General features: G+C 54.3%; 7 protein-coding genes across 7 annotated transcripts; 4 read left to right on the forward strand and 3 right to left on the reverse strand.

Moving 5' to 3' along the window:
• Positions 1-1,680: 1,680 nt before the first annotated feature.
• On the reverse strand, positions 1,681-2,286 carry J7T54_002503 (peptidyl-tRNA hydrolase-like protein; the record flags this gene model as incomplete). The annotated part of the gene is made up of 1 exon (XM_051506658.1): positions 1,681-2,286. The coding sequence occupies one exon, from the start codon at positions 2,284-2,286 to the stop codon at positions 1,681-1,683; it is 606 nt and encodes a 201-aa protein (XP_051362003.1).
• A 437-nt stretch (positions 2,287-2,723) lies between these two features.
• Positions 2,724-3,825, forward strand: J7T54_002504 (uncharacterized protein; the record flags this gene model as incomplete). Its single annotated transcript, XM_051506659.1, has 4 exons — positions 2,724-2,793; positions 2,941-3,037; positions 3,091-3,164; positions 3,224-3,825. The coding sequence occupies 4 exons, from the start codon at positions 2,724-2,726 to the stop codon at positions 3,823-3,825; spliced, it is 843 nt and encodes a 280-aa protein (XP_051362004.1).
• A 103-nt stretch (positions 3,826-3,928) lies between these two features.
• Positions 3,929-4,618, reverse strand: J7T54_002505 (uncharacterized protein; the record flags this gene model as incomplete). The annotated part of the gene is made up of 1 exon (XM_051506661.1): positions 3,929-4,618. One exon carries the CDS (start codon positions 4,616-4,618, stop codon positions 3,929-3,931), a length of 690 nt encoding a protein of 229 aa, XP_051362005.1.
• Positions 4,619-5,148: 530 nt separating this feature from the next.
• Positions 5,149-8,106, forward strand: J7T54_002506 (Type II inositol 1; the record flags this gene model as incomplete). Its single annotated transcript, XM_051506662.1, has 1 exon — positions 5,149-8,106. The coding sequence occupies one exon, from the start codon at positions 5,149-5,151 to the stop codon at positions 8,104-8,106; it is 2,958 nt and encodes a 985-aa protein (XP_051362006.1).
• Positions 8,107-9,842: 1,736 nt separating this feature from the next.
• J7T54_002507 (uncharacterized protein) lies at positions 9,843-11,447 on the forward strand (the record flags this gene model as incomplete). The annotated part of the gene is made up of 1 exon (XM_051506663.1): positions 9,843-11,447. One exon carries the CDS (start codon positions 9,843-9,845, stop codon positions 11,445-11,447), a length of 1,605 nt encoding a protein of 534 aa, XP_051362007.1.
• Positions 11,448-12,612: 1,165 nt separating this feature from the next.
• On the forward strand, positions 12,613-14,412 carry J7T54_002508 (Phospholipase-like protein; the record flags this gene model as incomplete). Its single annotated transcript, XM_051506664.1, has 1 exon — positions 12,613-14,412. One exon carries the CDS (start codon positions 12,613-12,615, stop codon positions 14,410-14,412), a length of 1,800 nt encoding a protein of 599 aa, XP_051362008.1.
• Positions 14,413-14,741: 329 nt separating this feature from the next.
• Positions 14,742-16,847, reverse strand: J7T54_002509 (uncharacterized protein; the record flags this gene model as incomplete). The annotated part of the gene is made up of 1 exon (XM_051506665.1): positions 14,742-16,847. The coding sequence occupies one exon, from the start codon at positions 16,845-16,847 to the stop codon at positions 14,742-14,744; it is 2,106 nt and encodes a 701-aa protein (XP_051362009.1).
• Between the last annotated feature and the right edge of the window lie 602 nt (positions 16,848-17,449).

Genomic DNA, 17,449 nt, shown 5'->3' on the forward strand with positions numbered 1-17,449 from the left:
TGATGTGATGAAAGCCTCTGAGATCATACGATTGTGTGGTGCTGTTGATTCAGTTGAGGATCATGATCGTAATGACCATTGACAACAGCGAGTGGACAGCCGACAGACGGGCAAGAAGGTAATTAGTTACTCTTCTCAGGCTGTGGGGAGCACAGCCCAAGCCAACAAGACCGCCGTAGGATGTGGCAGTTTAGGAATATTAGAAGCAAGAGCGCGGAAATCGTCGCATTCTATTTCGTATCTGTATCCTCTGTTCGTTTGCATTCCTCTCCCTTTGATGAGCTTTCTGTCGCCGTGTCAAGAGCGCAGGTAAAATCCGTATGGTATGATTGGCTCATCGCCTTATCACTTGGCGAGATATTGCTCCACAATCCCCGGCTCTCGAGTCGTGGAGGGTGTGCCACTATCATCCGACAGGAAGCCTGAAGGCATCCCTCTCTCTACACCGACGAACAGCATGTGCGCATTGCCGTTATCAGTGAGCAGTTCGAGAGACGGAATTGATGAGCAGGGGTTTGGCGGACACATGGCCCGACCGAGGAATGAAGGCTCTGGGTCTATTTCAATTTGTCAGATTCTCTCTCCAAGCGAGGTCCGTATCTCTGACTGCGTAGGCGCACGATACGGCTGACTGCTGGTCTGCGATGCCGAGTAGCAACAATAATCGAGATAGAAGCGTAGGCGTAAGGCGTAAAGTAGCGCATTCCCTTGAACCCACACTCCGAGCTGTCCAAAGATGCCGGTTTCCAGGTTTCGCGATCGAGCGCCCGCACAGCTCTGGAAAACAAGCGTTACCACGTTGTGCTTGCGGGCGTTACAATGCGAGATTGAATCGCATATCAGATCTACCCGTCCGTCTCCGCGGGGAAGAGTCTGGGTCATGAACTTGTATAAATAAGTCCTGTCTTGTCCCTTTGTTGACTCTTGAATGCTGAGTTTGTGTCCCTCGTTCTTCTGCGGAAGGCGTTCGGAAGGGCTCACTCGACCCGCCAGATCCTTATCGCTCCTGCTCGCATCCACACCAGTCTTTCTTCCGCATAACCGAGCTGATAGCCTGCCGCCGCACCTTCGAGTCAAGTCAGGGTAACTTTCCACGCCCGCTTTGCTGAGCAATCTGGGTCTCATCTGGCCATCGAACGATTTCGGCGGCAAAGGCGGAATCGATTCGCCTATGGGCTCTGACGGGCCAAGACAATGGCGCGAGACATTTGATGCAAATCATATGCCCAGATGTGGGATGTCCTTCAGCATCTTATCAGTGAATGATATGAAGTGTGACCCAATTGGGTCGTGTCTGCCAAGTCCAGTCCAAGCGTTCCTAGCTCGACAGCCTGGACACTCCTGGACAGGCGAAAGCGTTGAAGCCGATCTATTGACACTCAGGAAAGACAGGAGGGACGGCAACGCTGTAGTGGCAAACGGCCTGGGTAGTTGGGAACGACCTGAAGCGTCCGTGTTGAACGCATCGTTTATCCACAACCGGGTCCGAAATTTTTTCATGGCCTTCAAGAGTATTGCTTGAAATGAATGGTCTTCGAAGGTCGCATGACTGTTCCGATGGTTATGGCCAAGATGGTGCCTAGTAATCATAGCACATCGAGCGGCGCTGAATGATTCGTAAGGGCTTTGAAGCGCAATGGGTGCAGTGGTCGCCGTCGATACGTGTTTCTCTCGAGATCGTCATTTTACTTTCGCCGCCTCCTCACACCACTCGGCTTCCAGCTCTCTTAACCTCTCCCGGGCCTTGCCTGCAGCATCCCCCTCGAATGCATCTACCATTTCTCTGGGAATGGTATCGAGCACATATCGCGCCACAGTCTCGGGATCACGCTCCTTGGGTCTCCCTATACCCACCGCCATCCTCACAAGCGGGCTCTCTGGGAACCTTGCTTGGCTGATCACGCCTCTGATGCTCTTGAGTCCATTGTGACCCTTGTGGGACCTTTCCCAATCCACCAACCTCACAACGCCAAGTGGTTTTTCGAGCTCGTCGTGCAGGATGACCAAGCAGCAGTCCTTGGCTTCGTAAGTCTTGAGCATCTCTGCCCATGCTCGTGCGACGAAAGGCCCAGAGACATTCATCAGCGTCGGCGACTGGACAAGCGTGTACTTGGAGCCTTGCGATACAAGCGCGTTGGCCTTGCCGAACTTGTTTTGAGCGAATGGAGGCTGGTTGGGCAGCAGAGGCGCGAGGCCACGAAGGGTGAAATGACCGGCTGAGTGCAGAGACGTATATTTTGGTAAGGGGTTGCCGAGGCTGATGACCAGGTAGCGTGGGTTCACCATGGTTGCGACTGTGAGGCGAGGCGGACAAAAACAATGAGCACAAACAGAAAAAAGACAACGGCGAGGTGAATAAGATCTGGACTTTGACGTGCACCTTGTGCTCTATGCGCTGGTGGTGAGAAATACTTCCATTGAGCCATGCTATGATCTTCAGTGGGTCCGAAACTGAGCTGTGATCACATGATCTCGTCTGGTAGACCGGGAGCATTGCATCATTCTGGCGATCTTAAAAGATTGTCAAGCTTCCAATAACAATCTAAGAATGCTTTTGATTCCTCTATTAATGAGCTTGCACTGATTAATCACTTCCAGGTGCGCAGGAATTGTGATTACTGCCCGCCTATGGCTCCAATCTAGCTTGCTGCCTCACTGACGTCGGCGGCCCCAGCCACAGTCCCGCCCACTTGGACGTATTGCCGATCGTGGCTGCGCCTCGAATGAATGCCGCTCATCGTCACCCCAACGAGCGCATCATCATCCTACGACCCATCCACCACAGCGCTCGCGGTAAGCTGAATAAATCGACATTGCCCCAAAACGCCAGCATTAAGACGCGATCACACACAGCCACGACTATCAAAACACCGGCAACATGTCTTGGGCGGGTGCGTATCACACACCCCGCAGAGGGGCTACAGGCTGATTGTGTGGCAGGGTTCAAGAAGAATGTGAACCGCGCGACGACGCAGGTGATGATGAAGACGGGTCATGTCGAGAAGACCAACGATCGCGACTATGAAGTGGAGGAAAGGTGCGCGACGAGCAGCGCTCAAAGATGCCCGATCATCCAGCTAACGCGGCCAGACGATTCAAGACAATGGAGGCTGCCTCGCTACAACTACAAAAGCACTCGAAAGGCTACCTGGATTCGTTGCGAGGTACGTGGACCTTGCGGCCCCGTTTGTCCGCACGTTGTAGGACTGGCTAACTCCCTCAGCCATGACTGCCTCCCAAATGCGAATTGCCGAAACAATCGATGCCTTCTACGGCGACTCTGGCGCGAAAGACGGCGTGTCCCGCTCGTACAAACAGGCTGTCGAAGATCTCGACGCCGAAACAATCAAGGCTCTCGACGGCCCCTACCGCACAACCGTTCTCGATCCCATCACGCGATTCTGCGCTTACTTCCCCGACGTGAACGAGTGTATCAAGAAGCGATCACACAAGCTGCTGGACTACGATGCCCTGCGCGCCAGAGTGAAGCGCCTCGCCGAGAAGCCCGACAAGGACGCGACCAAGCTCCCACGGACGGAGAAGGAGATGGAGATGGCCAAAGCAGCGTATGAGCAGCTCAATGAGCAGTTGAGCAGTGAAATGCCCCAGTTGATAGAGCTGCGCGTGCCGTATCTGGACCCGACGTTTGAAGCGCTCGTCAAGATCCAGCTGAGGTTCTGCGCCGAGGCGTACTCACGGATGGCGCAGGTTCAACAATATCTGGATGCGGACACGAGAGAGCAGTATGCAGAGGGCCATCTCGACGCAAGGGTGGAGCAGGTGTTACAGGAGATTCGGGAGTTGAGCATCAGTGGCACAGTCTGAGCTGGGATGGTCTTGCTGTTGTACCAATTGCATGGATAATGATGGTTGATGTTGGCACATGCTGCCAACGCTCGCTTGTGTTATTAATGACTCATGAAAGCTACTATTGAACTCCTTGCGCTGCACCTTGAGCTTTGAAGAGATCATGCACGCTCAGGCCCGAGCCGCCAATAGCCTGCGTGGCCGCTCCAGCCTCGACCTCGCCCTTCCCGACTGGACCGTTCGCTCTGACGTACTCCCATATAGTTCTCATCGCTTCCTGGTTGATACTTCTCGTCTGGCTTTCGTCGTTGTGCAACCATACTCCCAGTGTCTTGTCGCCTTGACCTTGCCATTCCTCGCCCACCGTGAGAATGGTGAGCTCGCCTGAGACTTCTATATCCTGTACCTCGCCTAGGTCAATCACCAGGTTGCTCAGCCCGCGCCGGTTGAGAATGAAGAGGCAGGCTCGCGCTCGTTGCAGAGGATCTGTCGGCAGAGGATCCTGCGTGCAGGTGAACATTGTGCCTTCCACGCCGCTCTTGTCCCATTTCCCCTCTTCGTTGAATGTGTATAAGACGGCGTTGGCTGCAATGCTATTGATGCTGTTTATGCTGGGAAGGTAGCGGCGGAGCACAGCAAGATTGAGCTGGGTGTTTGTGCGTGTCGGTGGAGGAGGCGCATAGGAGCCTTCGGTGGCGTGGTTGTTTTGGCCTGCGAATGTGTCGGATTCGTAATCAGACGTGAGTGGCGCGCGGCCAGATGACTGTCGATTGTGACCATGATTCCGACCCTTGCGCTGTTGCTTAGACATGCTGACGAGGCCGCAGGCTGAATGTGTATGGTTGACTTGGTCGGTGAATCTAACACGGTAGACAAGTATGCGCAGACCGTTTCGATGATGTTAGGTGGCTTGCAATCGGAAAAAGGCCAGTTAATTTGGGGCATGATTGAAGCAAGTCGCGATGCACAATGCGAAAGCGGCTTGCTGCGCTTATCTGATCTGCGATAAGAAATGGCCAGCGCAATGACGCCAATCGCCATCGCGGGGCTTGAGGACGTATAGTATCTCACCACTCCACGTGAACACATACCATCCCCACGTCCACACGGGACATCACACTCCTTGCTTATCACTACATCGCAACTCGAAGATACTCCCTAATATTGGTGCTCTATCGTTATACCCGGTCCGCGTGCTGTATCGGCGTCGTTCTGTCTTCCTTATCTCCCACTATGGTCTAGAAGATCGCAAGAAAACGAAAGCCTCGATCCCCTTCCATTGTCGGACAGCGGCACCCCCTCGAACAAGCCTGCGGCGTGTTCCACGAGAAATTTCGCGCCATGGAAGAACAGAGCGATTCTCTGACGTCCGAACCGGTTGACCTCACGAACGCGGCCACTGCGTCGCCCCAGTCGCTTGCGAAAGCCGTCCACGCGCGTCGATCAGAATACACGCGGCGGCACCAGATCAAGGTAAAAATTGGATCATGGAACGTCGCAGCCTGTCTTGGTACCGACAGGGATCTTGCGCGATGGTTCGTTGATGGAGAGGGCCTGGATCAACAGTTTGCGACGCTCAACCTTCGACAACACGCTGGCACAGAAACGACCGGGAAGGAGGCGCAAGGCGACGCGCACGACCCGATCCGTCTTGTAGGGGGTGAAAATGTGGGATTGTACATCTTGGGACTTCAAGAGGTCGTCGACTTGAACCTGACAAAGGAGTACATGACGCGAGCTGTGTATACGGATAACAGTGCCACTCAGAAATGGCAGGCCGCCTTGGAGGCAGCCATGCCGGCTGGCTACACGCTTGTATCTGTGGAGCAGATGTTTGGATTGTTGCAGCTCGTGTACGCCAGCCCAGAGCTTGCGCCAACCATCGGGAACGTGTGCACCAGACAAGTCGGCACCGGCATCGGAGGGTGGTTTGCGAACAAGGGTGCTGTTGCGACGCGACTCATTCTTGGGGAGACTACGCGCATGGTGTTTGTCAATTGCCACCTCGCTAGTGGCGAGACAACGGCAAACCTAGACAGGCGGTGCGCTGATGCAAAGCAAATTGTGGCCAAGACACAATTCGACCCTGTTGTCCAGGCTGGCGTTGAGGAAGACGAGGGAGAAGGTATTGGCGCTGAGGATTTCGCCTTTTGGTTCGGAGATCTCAACTACAGACTGGACGGCCTGCCAGGTGAAGACATTCGGAGGTTGCTTATGTTGCATACCCAGGGCGAATATGACCTGAGCAAGGGGTCGAAAACGGATCCGCCTGAAGGTGAAGGCGTGATAGTGATGCGGAGCTCAGAAGACGACGATAACACCACGACAACGTCCTCATCATCGCACTCGAGAAACCAGAGTCTTGAATCTGAAAGCTCTCTACCAGATCCAGACGACTTTCCCGAGGATCCGAGTCAAGATCCGACGTCACTACAAGCCACCCTGGACTCGTTGCTCCCGCATGACCAGCTGAGAAGGGCGATACGGGAGCGGAAGGCGTTTTACGACGGATGGCGAGAGGGTCCCATTACCTTTCCGCCAACATACAAATATGACATCGGGTCTGTTGGTCTGTTTGACTCGAGCGAGAAGCAGCGTGCGCCGAGTTGGTGTGATCGGATACTGTACCGCACGCGACGAGATAAAGAAGTGTATGAGGCAAAGAACAAAGAGGAGGAAGAAGCCAAGAAGAAGGATACCGAGATGAAACTCCGAGGAATCGAAGACGACGAAGACGTGCTTTTCACGTACGACCCCGGTACGGACGGGGAATCGCCGTCGGCAGAAGGGCCAGAGATGGGCTATGACGAGTACGACGAGAACGAAGAAGAACCAGAACCAGACGTCGTCACGACTAAGGACGGGTACGAAGACCGCATAAAGTTGGATATATACACATCGCATCAGGGAATCACATCATCAGACCACAAGCCTGTGGTATCTCTCTTCACACTGGATTACGATGCAGTTGTACCAGAACTCAAGAGCAAGGTCCATGCCGAAGTCGCCAAGGAGTTGGATCGCGCAGAGAACGAGGGGCGCCCTGGCATCACGGTGATAGCAGAGTCGGGCAAGGGCGCCGATGAGAGCGCCATTGACTATGGCGAGATCCAATTCTTGGAGCGAAAGCTCGCATCCGTGACTATTGCGAACACAAGCGGCGTATCCGCGACTTTTGGGTTTGTCGAGAAGCCACAGCACGGGGGCCTCGAGGAGAATGTGTCCGACCGATGGACAACTACGTCCTTCGCCATCCCAGACGACGAGAACGCAGAAAGTGAGGCTCTAGGGAAGAGTGTCACGCTTGAGCCGGGCGAGACAGTACTTGCTCACGTTGCTGCATATATATCTTCAGTATCTTTGCTTCAGAGTCTGAACAATGGAAGCGCTAAGCTGGAGGACGTCTTGGTACTGCGTGTGGACGACGGACGAGATCACTTCATTCCAATACGAGCATCGTGGCAGCCATCATGCCTCGGTCGCTCTATTGATGAACTCATCCGCGTCCCTGACGGCGGGATTCGATCATTCATCAAGCAATGGGCTATCGAGGGCTCAATACCAAGTGATACCGAGCAGAAGTTCTCAGCACCTCAGGAGCTCTTCAAGATCACGACCGCCATGGAAGATCTTGCAGAGCGTTGCATTGCTGACGAAGCAATGTTAGATGAGGTCACTGTGCCAAAAGCAGCGGGTTGGCCATTGGAGGCCTCGACTTGGACAGCTCCATCTTCTACCATGGATGAGCTCAGCGGCCGGCTAGTTACGGCCTTAGACACGGGAGAGTCTCTAGTTTCGTCGCTTCCTGTCGAAACAAGCTCAGCGCACAAGCTAGAGGCCCTAAGCTCGATACTGCTGCTATTCCTGTCGAGCCTAACGGACGGGATCATACCCTACCATCTTTGGCTCAAGATCGAAACGGCGTTGGCCACCTTGTCACCTGCAAGGCCACCCGACGCGAAGCAGAAGCTTTTGGATACACTCACTATAGCTCCATCCCACAACATTGCATTTGTGTTTCTCACCACGGCTTTGTCGAGAATCGCGACCGAATTGACACCACCTGCTCCTGCCTCGACACCAGTCCCTGTGCGGAGACTGAGTTTCCGCAAACCGCCGACGGGAGGCAACGAGGCAGCGACCATCAAAGGGCGACGAGCAAAAGAGAGGAGGTTCTCCGAGATCATAGCACCCATGATATGCCGCTCAACAGAGGCCAACGCTCCGAAAGACAAACACACCAAAGAGCGGGAACGAGTAATGATTGAAGTCTGTGTACGCGCCGAGGATGCTCTCTAGAAGGAATTTGGATTGGAGAGTCATAGAAGGAGGCGTTTGGCGAAGTCTTTACCTTGATGCGACTGAGTTGCTTGGCACATGGAGCAGGTGAGATGGGAAGCAGGCAAAGTAGCCGTGCACTTGGGAATAGATAACTAACTGCGTTTTTACATGATGTTGTCTCGGAAGTCTGAGATATCGGATGAGTTCTCGGTGCCTTGTCAGCATAGATTTGGAAGTCATGTACCAGATTCTGGCTATGGGCATGCAAAACTGAAGTGTCGTCGCCAGGCCTCCAGATGCATTGCCGAGCAACATCAAACAGTACTCCCGTCGTTTGGGCGACTAATTCCCGGATCTTGTCTACCTTTATAATTTGCGAATATGCGCCACTAGGAGAACAACGTTGCGGCAGTTGCCGCGATAGCGTCAAGGGCATTTGCTACTCGACACCCCATAAGGACGACGGGCACCGACGAGCTGTCAAGGACATCCATTTCGACGTCGATGTTGGATACGCGTCCTTATGAAATTGTGGGAAGTTTAATCAGACGCAAATTCGCTTGAGTTTTCTGCTGTCAAGCCGATTGTACCGGCTGATGGCTGCACCCTTCCGGAGGTGGTCGGGCCTAAACTTCTCCTAGATGATCAAGGGCTCATTCGTTCAGATCCGCGAGATATGTGCGATCGTTTAGCTTGCAATTGGAATCTTTGAGTATGCACCAGCCATTGCTTGCTGACAAAGGTTTTCTGTCGCGTCGAAATCGTGCCCTCAGGGATGAGGTTGACGACCAAACACTAATCGTGCTGGACAAGACGGCTCGGCCAGACCGTAAGCTATCCATGAGTTTGGCAAAACGCGAAGATTGACGGAATTAGTCCGGTTCAGATCCAAGTGAGGTCTAAGTCACGCGAGAAGCCAAAGACAGATGTCCTCATTTTGACTTTAGTTAAGCCCAATCCATAAGGGAATTGTACCTGAAGTACCTACACTGGAGGACAACGCGAGAATTACGCCCAGGACGGACTGTGCATATCGCTAGGACACCTTTATGAACCACGATTTCACCTGGCAATGCTTGATTACTTCGCCTGTCATTGATAGCTCTTGCCTGGCAATAATTGCCTACCCAAGTACTTACCACGGACAGACAGGATGGTCTGCCGTCAACCACGTGATAGGCACAGCAGCAACAAAGACACTCCATACTCTCCTTCTGCCACAATGGAAGAGAAAATAGGCAGAGCGCCTCGTCATTTCCCAACAAACCTTCATTGTGTGGGAAGTGGCCAGTTAAACTCGGCCCCAGTCTCTTAGACAACAATCGTTTTCGGTTGACCGCCTCCTGGGTCTCTGCCTCATTGCCCTGGTCATGTTTAAGTTTCGAACGGACAAGTTGGTTTACAGATCTCTGCTCATTTTTTCCAGAGATTTTCGAGTTCACGCAAATCAAAGTTTGGGCGACAAGCTATTTCTAGCTCCCAAATTCTGTTGCCTTTTTCTTCCTGTTCCTGGACCAAATCCAGCAATACGCCCCTTATAAACATCGAGCCTGGCCTGCGAGGTGTCCATATCTCGACCACACTCGCAAAAGCATTCTCAATTCTGATACCCTATTCTTCTACGCCTTCTTGCCGGTCAAACACTTCCTACCAGACGGCACTAACCTATTCAACTCTACATCATGGCTAATCAAGATACAAACCCACCCGGAGAAACTATCCCTCAGTCTTCGCGTCCCCTTCCACATCGACGCATGGGTGCGCAGCGCAACCAAGCACTACCTAATCCCCAGCCGTGGCTAGCACTCCAAAAGTTCCAGTGGGACCTACATGTGTCTACGCGCACCGCCAGTCAACTACAAAGGGTTGCAGTGCATAAGAGCATCAATTTACGGTATGCATGCCTTCAAGAGACAGAGACTCTGGCAGTCGCGCATTCATCGCCTTCAGCCGTCCAGAGCGTCTATCCAGTGCAGGCAGCATATCTGCCCCAGCATCAGCTGGATGCTAGGGACTACTGGGACACCCTGCTCTCGCATCAGAAGCCTGAAGATGCTGACCTCGAACGTGTCACTCGTCTGCTTAGACTTCGCGAAATCCAGTCCGAGGACATTGAAAATGACAGCGCAGCCGGTGATACCCCCTTGCCTACTCCGGTGCAACTTTCGGTTGCTGGGGGATCCCAGTCAAGTCAAGATGAGACTGTGGACAATTCAAGCTCGATGGAGGACATGGCGGCGACCTACATGGAGCAGCCTAACCCATTCGACGACATGAGCATACCAATGGATTTAGACGTTGCCGTCCCCTGCGGAATCGACTCCATGCAGGCGGAGGCTCCTCATAATGATGGCGCATCGCGCCATGATGAAGGCAAATCAATGGAGGGCGAGAGCCTCTACTTCAGAGACGACGAAATATTGTCAGGCACAGAGAATACCGCCGGCCAAATGCTCGCTGACTGGCTTGAATCCAATGAATCAGACTCAGAGCTCCTCCCTGACGCGAAATCTGAGAATCCCGCAGCGTCTGAGAATCTCGCAGGGTCCGAGAAAAGGTCTGAGAATCTCTCAGACACGGCGACCTCATCTGAAATCAGTGACTACACTGACGACATGGACAATGGGCTCGACATGCCATTCTTGCCTCTAGACCAACCAGCTCCCCGCGCTCTTCGCTGGCCGTCTGCTGAATGGATTCGCGAGTACCCCGATAATGACGCTTGGTCGTCCAATTTTTACGACTATCTGTTCAGAGTTGAACAAATTCGTCGAAGCATCAAGTCAGAATTGCAGCAACGGGACTTGGGGAATGCTGGGAGCGCGGACAGCGCCATGGCTGACGCAAGCAAACTGGCAGGGGCTGCGTATGAAGATAGGGGCAAGGACGAGGACAATGTCGATGGCCGATTCGATCTGCTCCAGATGCAGAACACGTGGAACGCAGACATCGCCGAAGATGTGATTGAATTCTTCAACGAAGCTGGGCCCGATGCCACGCTCATAAGCGCTGCGCACCTGCGCCGCCTCAAAGCGACGGTCGCGCAGCTGGAAATCATGGTCAATATCTCGGCCACGTCCATAGCCCGTCGTCAGAAGATGCCTGCGAGCCGCAATCATCTCTTCCAAGGTCTGGCGAGCGCGCTCGGCGACAAGAGCCATGTGATGCATTCTAAGGGTTTAGGCAGCACATTGCGAGAAGTGGTCTCCGCGGATGAGCCCTGGCCAGAGCCTTGGGCGGTAGCCCTGTTTCGCCCCGAAAGACGTAAACTTTTCGTCATGGGCCAGAAAGAGTACCAGACTTCAAAGACAGACGACCAGGACGGGCTATCTTTTGTTGACGCCGGAGAGGCTGAATAGGAGCCAGCCTCGTTCCCAGTAACCAATCCAGCGCGACTCGTAGCGGAATGGAGCTGGTGATGATGTTTTTGTGTGGTAGATGAATAGGCGTCATTTGGTCGGAGGATATACCCAGCGATGGCGATAGGAGAAAGGGGGGCAATCAGCCCCAAGGCGAATCTCGTGGCGTTTTTCTGGACAAGCATGTTAAATACCATAAAATGGTATTTCCTGGATATGACTTGAATCGGTCGTGGTGACAGTTGCCGCGAAGAGTGGGTGGCTTCTTGTTTGACGAGCTCAAAGGCGGCATGATGGCCCTTACGAATTATAATCCTTGTATAACCACGGGTCGTCCAGCAACTCCTTGGCCGTGCGTCTCTCCCCAGGCAACCACGTCAGCATTCTCTTTACAAAACAGATAAACCTGCGCTTCTTCTCCCCCTCCATGCATGTGATTGATTTTTCAAAGGAGAAATCAAGAGGTATATGAGTTTCTTTCAGCAAGGTCGCTGATGGGTCATGTTAGTCAGAGAAATAGGGTGCTTCTTTAGTCGATATCGTACCGTCTCGCTGGCAGAACATGCTTGCTCTTTCGCCCTGGGAGACGAGGGGCGTGGCACAGGAGTGCTGTGATTTGACCCAGGTGAACAGAGTCATTGTTCTCTTTCGGATTGTGAGGATCCATGGGGCGGAACAGAGGCTGGATCTGAAGGTCCCAGAAGTACAGCCACGTCATCCTCAGTGAGAACACTCCAGCAGATAATTTACTTCTTGTCCTCACCAAAACACCCAGCCAGAGACTTGACGGGAGAAGAGGGCGGCGCGTGGCAGCAGCACCCGATTGGGCAACTCGCCAGCCTCCTCTGCCAATCATGTCCTTGTCCCAGTTTGTAGGTGTTCGGGCGTCCAGGGTATTCCGTCGGTGGTGGCCACTAAAAATGGCCTGCCAAGCGGGAAGGAGGGGCCGGGCCACTGATCGTTGATCGTTCCTTGCGCCCAGTCCTGATCCCTGAACCGAAGGCACGTCCTTCATGTGACTGGCACTCCCACATCCCACATCCCATCCGTGCTCCGTCTCCCATTCTCTCGTGATACCCTCATCGCGCAACATAGCGGCCGTTCCGCAATTCACAGTCGCAAAGAGACCTGACCACGGGAATCGAGATATGATCCAACTACCACCATGGGCTTCTTCACCCGCCGCGAAAAGGTGAAGGAGTCGCCACCATCCTCAAAGCCGCGAACAAGAACCAGGTCGAAACATCATAGCTCCTCTCCCTCTTCCAAGCCCCGCGATACCCATGAAAGCATACGCAACGATGCGCTGCCCATACGCCCGCCACCTCGGCCTGCGACGGCTCACCAAGACTCGCGACAGTTAGCGTTGCCAGCATCCGATGAGCATCGCCATGAACATGCCTGCGGCCAGGTTGTCGTCAACCACAACTACTACTTTTCTGGACAGCCCATACCCCTTGAACCCAGCTATCGTTCCTTCTCCCTGCCGTATGGCAACAGCGGCAAGCTCAATCAATCGCCCGCCAACAAGTCGATGGTGAACCTTGCCACCCACAACAACAGCCTCTCGAAATGGTACGATCAGACCACGAACCTCGTGACTTCGAGCATCAATGCCTGTGACGAGGTCGCTGCTCGTCTAAACAATGTTCTCACACTCATTGACGGCGAACACATGAATGGCACAGAGACGGACCTGTTCAAGTGTCACCAGTCGTCGGCACCGTCCCGCGAGGATCTGCGACGTCATCATGAACATAAGGGACGGAGAAGAAGGACATCAAATGAGCGACAACACGACCGAAACAGGTACAAGGCTGTCGACGAGGAAACACAAACTAAGGAGAAATGCGCCGCAACAGACACGGCCGCCCAAGTCGTGCGCGGCAACTACTTCTCCAAGGTTGAGATGTACGCCAACTCCAAGTCCCCGACCAAGACCCAGCCATTCGCTGTCTATGTGCCTACTTGGCCCCTCCTGTGCCTCGCCGCGCAGTACTCTCTTGCCGTGTACGAACGTCCGGCGGGCCGCGAGGCCGAGGCGCATGTCTCGAGCGATTGGCGTACCGGGACAAAGGCCATGTGCATCAAAAGTGTGCCCATGGACCACATGCATACCATTGTCTTTGCAATCCGCGGGACCGCGAGTTTCATGGACTGGGCCGTGAATCTCAACACGGCGCCCGCCTCGCCAAGAGAATTCCTGGACGATGAAGGGAATCTATGCCATGCCGGCTTCCTCAGCGTCGCAAGGAAAATGGTCAAGCCAGTCGCGGCACGCTTAAGAGAACTCTTAAAGGAGGACCCGTCGAGATCAAGATACAGCCTGCTCATCACGGGCCATTCGGCTGGAGGAGCCGTCGCTTCCCTTTTGTACGCACACATGCTAGCCGCGACAAAGAAGGCAGAGAGCGAGCTGAACATTCTCACCGGAAGCTTTAAGCGCGTCCATTGCGTCACGTTTGGCACGCCCCCCATCAGTCTCCTGCCCATCATGAAGCCCGAGCGAAAGGCCCTCAAGAACAGCGTTTTCCTGAGCTTTGTGAATGAGGGCGACCCGGTCACGAGGGCTGACAAGGCCTACGTCAAAAGCCTTTTGGAACTTCTAGGCCAGCCTGCGCCCGATACAAAGCATAGACTCAAGGAGATGAAGAGCCTGAGCCATCTCAAGTCGAAAGCCTCGCACGCGCGCCTGGAGGGGAGGCCCGTGTGGCCTGTTCCGGTTTGCACGTTGAGCAATGCAGGTCGAATCGTCGTTTTACGCTCTGCTAAGAGCAGTGATGGCGCACCGAAAGATCGCATGACGATACGCGACAGGTTAGACGAGGGTGTCGTGGCGAGTGTCTGCACGGATGATCAGTTACGGGGGTTGATATGGGGTGATCCCGTGGCGCACCTGATGAAGCTGTATGCTGGAAGAATCGAGATGATGGCGGTCAAGGCTGTGACTGTGAGGGGCAAGTAGCTGGCAGTGACTAGAGCCAGCGTTGCATGTAATGAATGATGCGGTTGGTAGGCGAGATACTTCGAGCAATAGTAATGAGAACACGATTCAAACGGAGGTCCTGCTACGGATCCATCTATGTACGGCCCATGTCCTTCTCTTTCAATTACCCCGAGGTCCCAAATTATGCCCAGAACGCCAGGCCCCATAAATGTTTCGTCCGTGATACATGAGAATATATCGGTTGTGTCCGTCGTCAAAGAACAAGAAAACAAAGCCGTCGCTTTACCAAAGTAGAGTAAAAACAAAGGGGAAAAGTTAAAGTACAGGCGCAACACAGCTCAAAACGTCTACTGCAGCGCCCCAAAGTCGATCTCGTTGCTCATCGACCCAAGCCCCACCATACCCTGCCCGCTGTCCTGCCCTGACGGCTGCAGTCCTTGAAAGTCCCCCACCGTTCTCATTGGCACCTGCACCTGGAAGCTGTGCGGCCGTTGGGGTGGAGGCTGACGTAAGGTATTGATGGCCATCTGAGAGTGCTGGATGTGATGCTGGTTCATCCCGTCATACATGTATGGCTGCGGTGGCGGCTGTTGCTGCGGCTGCTGGGTTGTTTGCTGGTGGGGATGGGATGAGTGTAGATGCTGTTGCTGTGACATGTGCGGCTGCTGGTGCGCCATCGGGCTCATGATCTCCGACATGGGCGTGCAGGCATTGAAACCGCCCATCTGAGAGTTGTAGTCGCCGCCCGTGGCCATGATCCCTGGGGAACTGACAAAAGATGAGTTCATATCAGCGGTGGGCTGCTGGGTTTGACTGCTGCTGCCTTGAGAGTCAGGCGTCGAATGCTGCTGCTGTTGCTGCTGCTGCTGTTGCTTCAGGTCCATGGCGGCGGCGTATTGCTGCTCATATTCCTCGGGGGTGAACTTCTGGTCGTACGGGGCCTCCATGTCCATTTGCATCTGGGGAGGAGGTTGGGCCATGCCACCGTTGCCAAAACCGTCAAAGATGTCGACGTTGGCAAGGTTAGGATCCTCTGGTGGGTTCTGGAGCATGGGTGTTGCGAGTCGTGGAAGGATCTCGGCGACGTCGGTCAGGAGCACGGGCAGATACGTGTGATCACCATTGCGGGACAGTGCCACGGTGTTGAGCAGCGTGGCCATTTTGTCTTGGGGCCCAGGTGCAAAGGGGTCGCCAGAGGCGGGCTGGACCGCGAGGAATTCGGTCATCGAGTGAACTATATCCAGGACTGAGGACAGAAGCGACGAGTTCATCAGTTCCATACCCTGCCCGGGGAATTGGGCGGCCATCCGCATGAGGAGATCGCGCGACACGCTGGTCGAGTATGAGTCCTGGCTGGTGAGTTGCCAGACTGTGTTTTTGAGCCAACTCTGATTAACGTGCATGTCGCCGAAACTCGAGTCCCGGCAATAGTAGGACCGCAGGAGATCTCCCATCTGCTTGCGCATGTTGTCAACGTGCGAGGCAGACAAATTGCCGTGTGTCTTGCGCCAGGTGCTGAGGAACGCATCGTCAATGGGCTTGTACGCGTCGACGAGGAGCAAGAAGTTGCCAATGTGGTTTGCGAGGGGGTCGCTTTGATCGTCGTTTGAAGTTGGCACATTGATCGTCGCCTGCAAGGTCAGGGGGCGGTTCTTGCCAACGGCATACGCTCTCTCCATGACAAAGAAAAGCCAGAAAAGCCGGCGACGGCGCGAGGATTCAACGCGGTCGAGCGTAGCGTAGAAGCCTTCCTGGGTCATGCCAGCCATGTGAATGAGGGTCGTGCCCTCGCGCAGGTAAAACCACGCATGATTGTGCATCTCCATGGCATAATTGCAGCCAAAGAGGAAGAAAGTAGTTGCCAGTGCGTTATGTGTCACATTGTCGAGGTGGTCAACACCCCTGCGGACACGTAGCACCTCTTCCATGATGGTCTGACTGCCGGCAATAAGGGCGCCAGGGTACATGTCGAAGTTGAAGTAATCGTTGGCAGGTATACTCATGCCAGGCTGCATCATGACAAAAGCGCACAGCGAGGCAACGAGACAGTACGTGTCGGGATTTTGCTCCATGAAGGGGATCTGAGATTCGATGGCACGTTGATCGAGGATCGGCATCTGAGCGTACATGTGGTCGAAGAAGAACTTGATGCAGGCGTTGACGACATCAGGTGTCAAGAAACCCGGCGTCGGTTTGACGCCTTCGGGAGCAGGCGTACATGGCGCACCGGCGATTCGAGCGTGCACCTTGGTGTGGAGGCTGTTGTGCCGTTGCGTCTCACGAATGTCGCTAATGATCTTTGCGCGGGAACCCTTTGGGCCCTTCTTCTGAGGAATGGCATTGTAGGTGCATGACAAGGACGAGTTGTTGCAGTTCTTGCACGGGTTGAAGCCGTCGCATTTGACTTTGCGCCGGTGGCATGGGTCGCAGGCGCGCTTGATGGCGGCGGTCATGATGGCGATGGAGGGAGCGCGTCGTGGGATCGTATGGGTAGAGTTCAGACAGGCGATGCCGCCGCCTCGTGGCAACGGCAGTCGTCAACAGGTTTCGAGGACTGATTAAGCTTGCCCAACTTGTCGTCGAGGCTTTCGCTTTCGAGATTCGAAACGATTTCCCCGGAAATGGGCGTCTGGGGATTTGCGGGGAGTAAGGCCGAGAAGGAGACGAGCGAGAATTGGGAGTGAGGGTGCAAGCGATGCGGGCAGTGCGGGCGTCGAAGCACTTGCAGGCGTTATTCGGCCCTTTGTTCGGTGGGCGGTCGTTATCTTCCGCGGCAACGGCTCCGAAGACTAGGTGGGGTTGGACGTGAAAAAACGCATCTGTATGAGATCGTCGTCTTCAAAATAGATGGCTCTGCTTGAATGCTAACAATATGTACGGACGGTCGGCTTGTCGATGGAAGGGGGAGAGTCGGGGGAGCAGAATCTGATGAACTGATGGTGGGCGAGGCGAGACTGAAGCAGGCGGCACACGGCAAGTGCAGAAGTGGTCCGTGCTCGTCGTGCTGGCCTGGCCATGCCTCACTGGGGTCGGAACTCTATTGGGCAGGGCGAAA

The sequence above is a fragment of the Emericellopsis cladophorae genome, assembly GCF_022114955.1.
Source record: "Emericellopsis cladophorae strain MUM 19.33 chromosome Unknown NODE_24_length_302009_cov_114_244240, whole genome shotgun sequence".
Classification (NCBI taxonomy): domain Eukaryota; kingdom Fungi; phylum Ascomycota; class Sordariomycetes; order Hypocreales; family Bionectriaceae; genus Emericellopsis; species Emericellopsis cladophorae.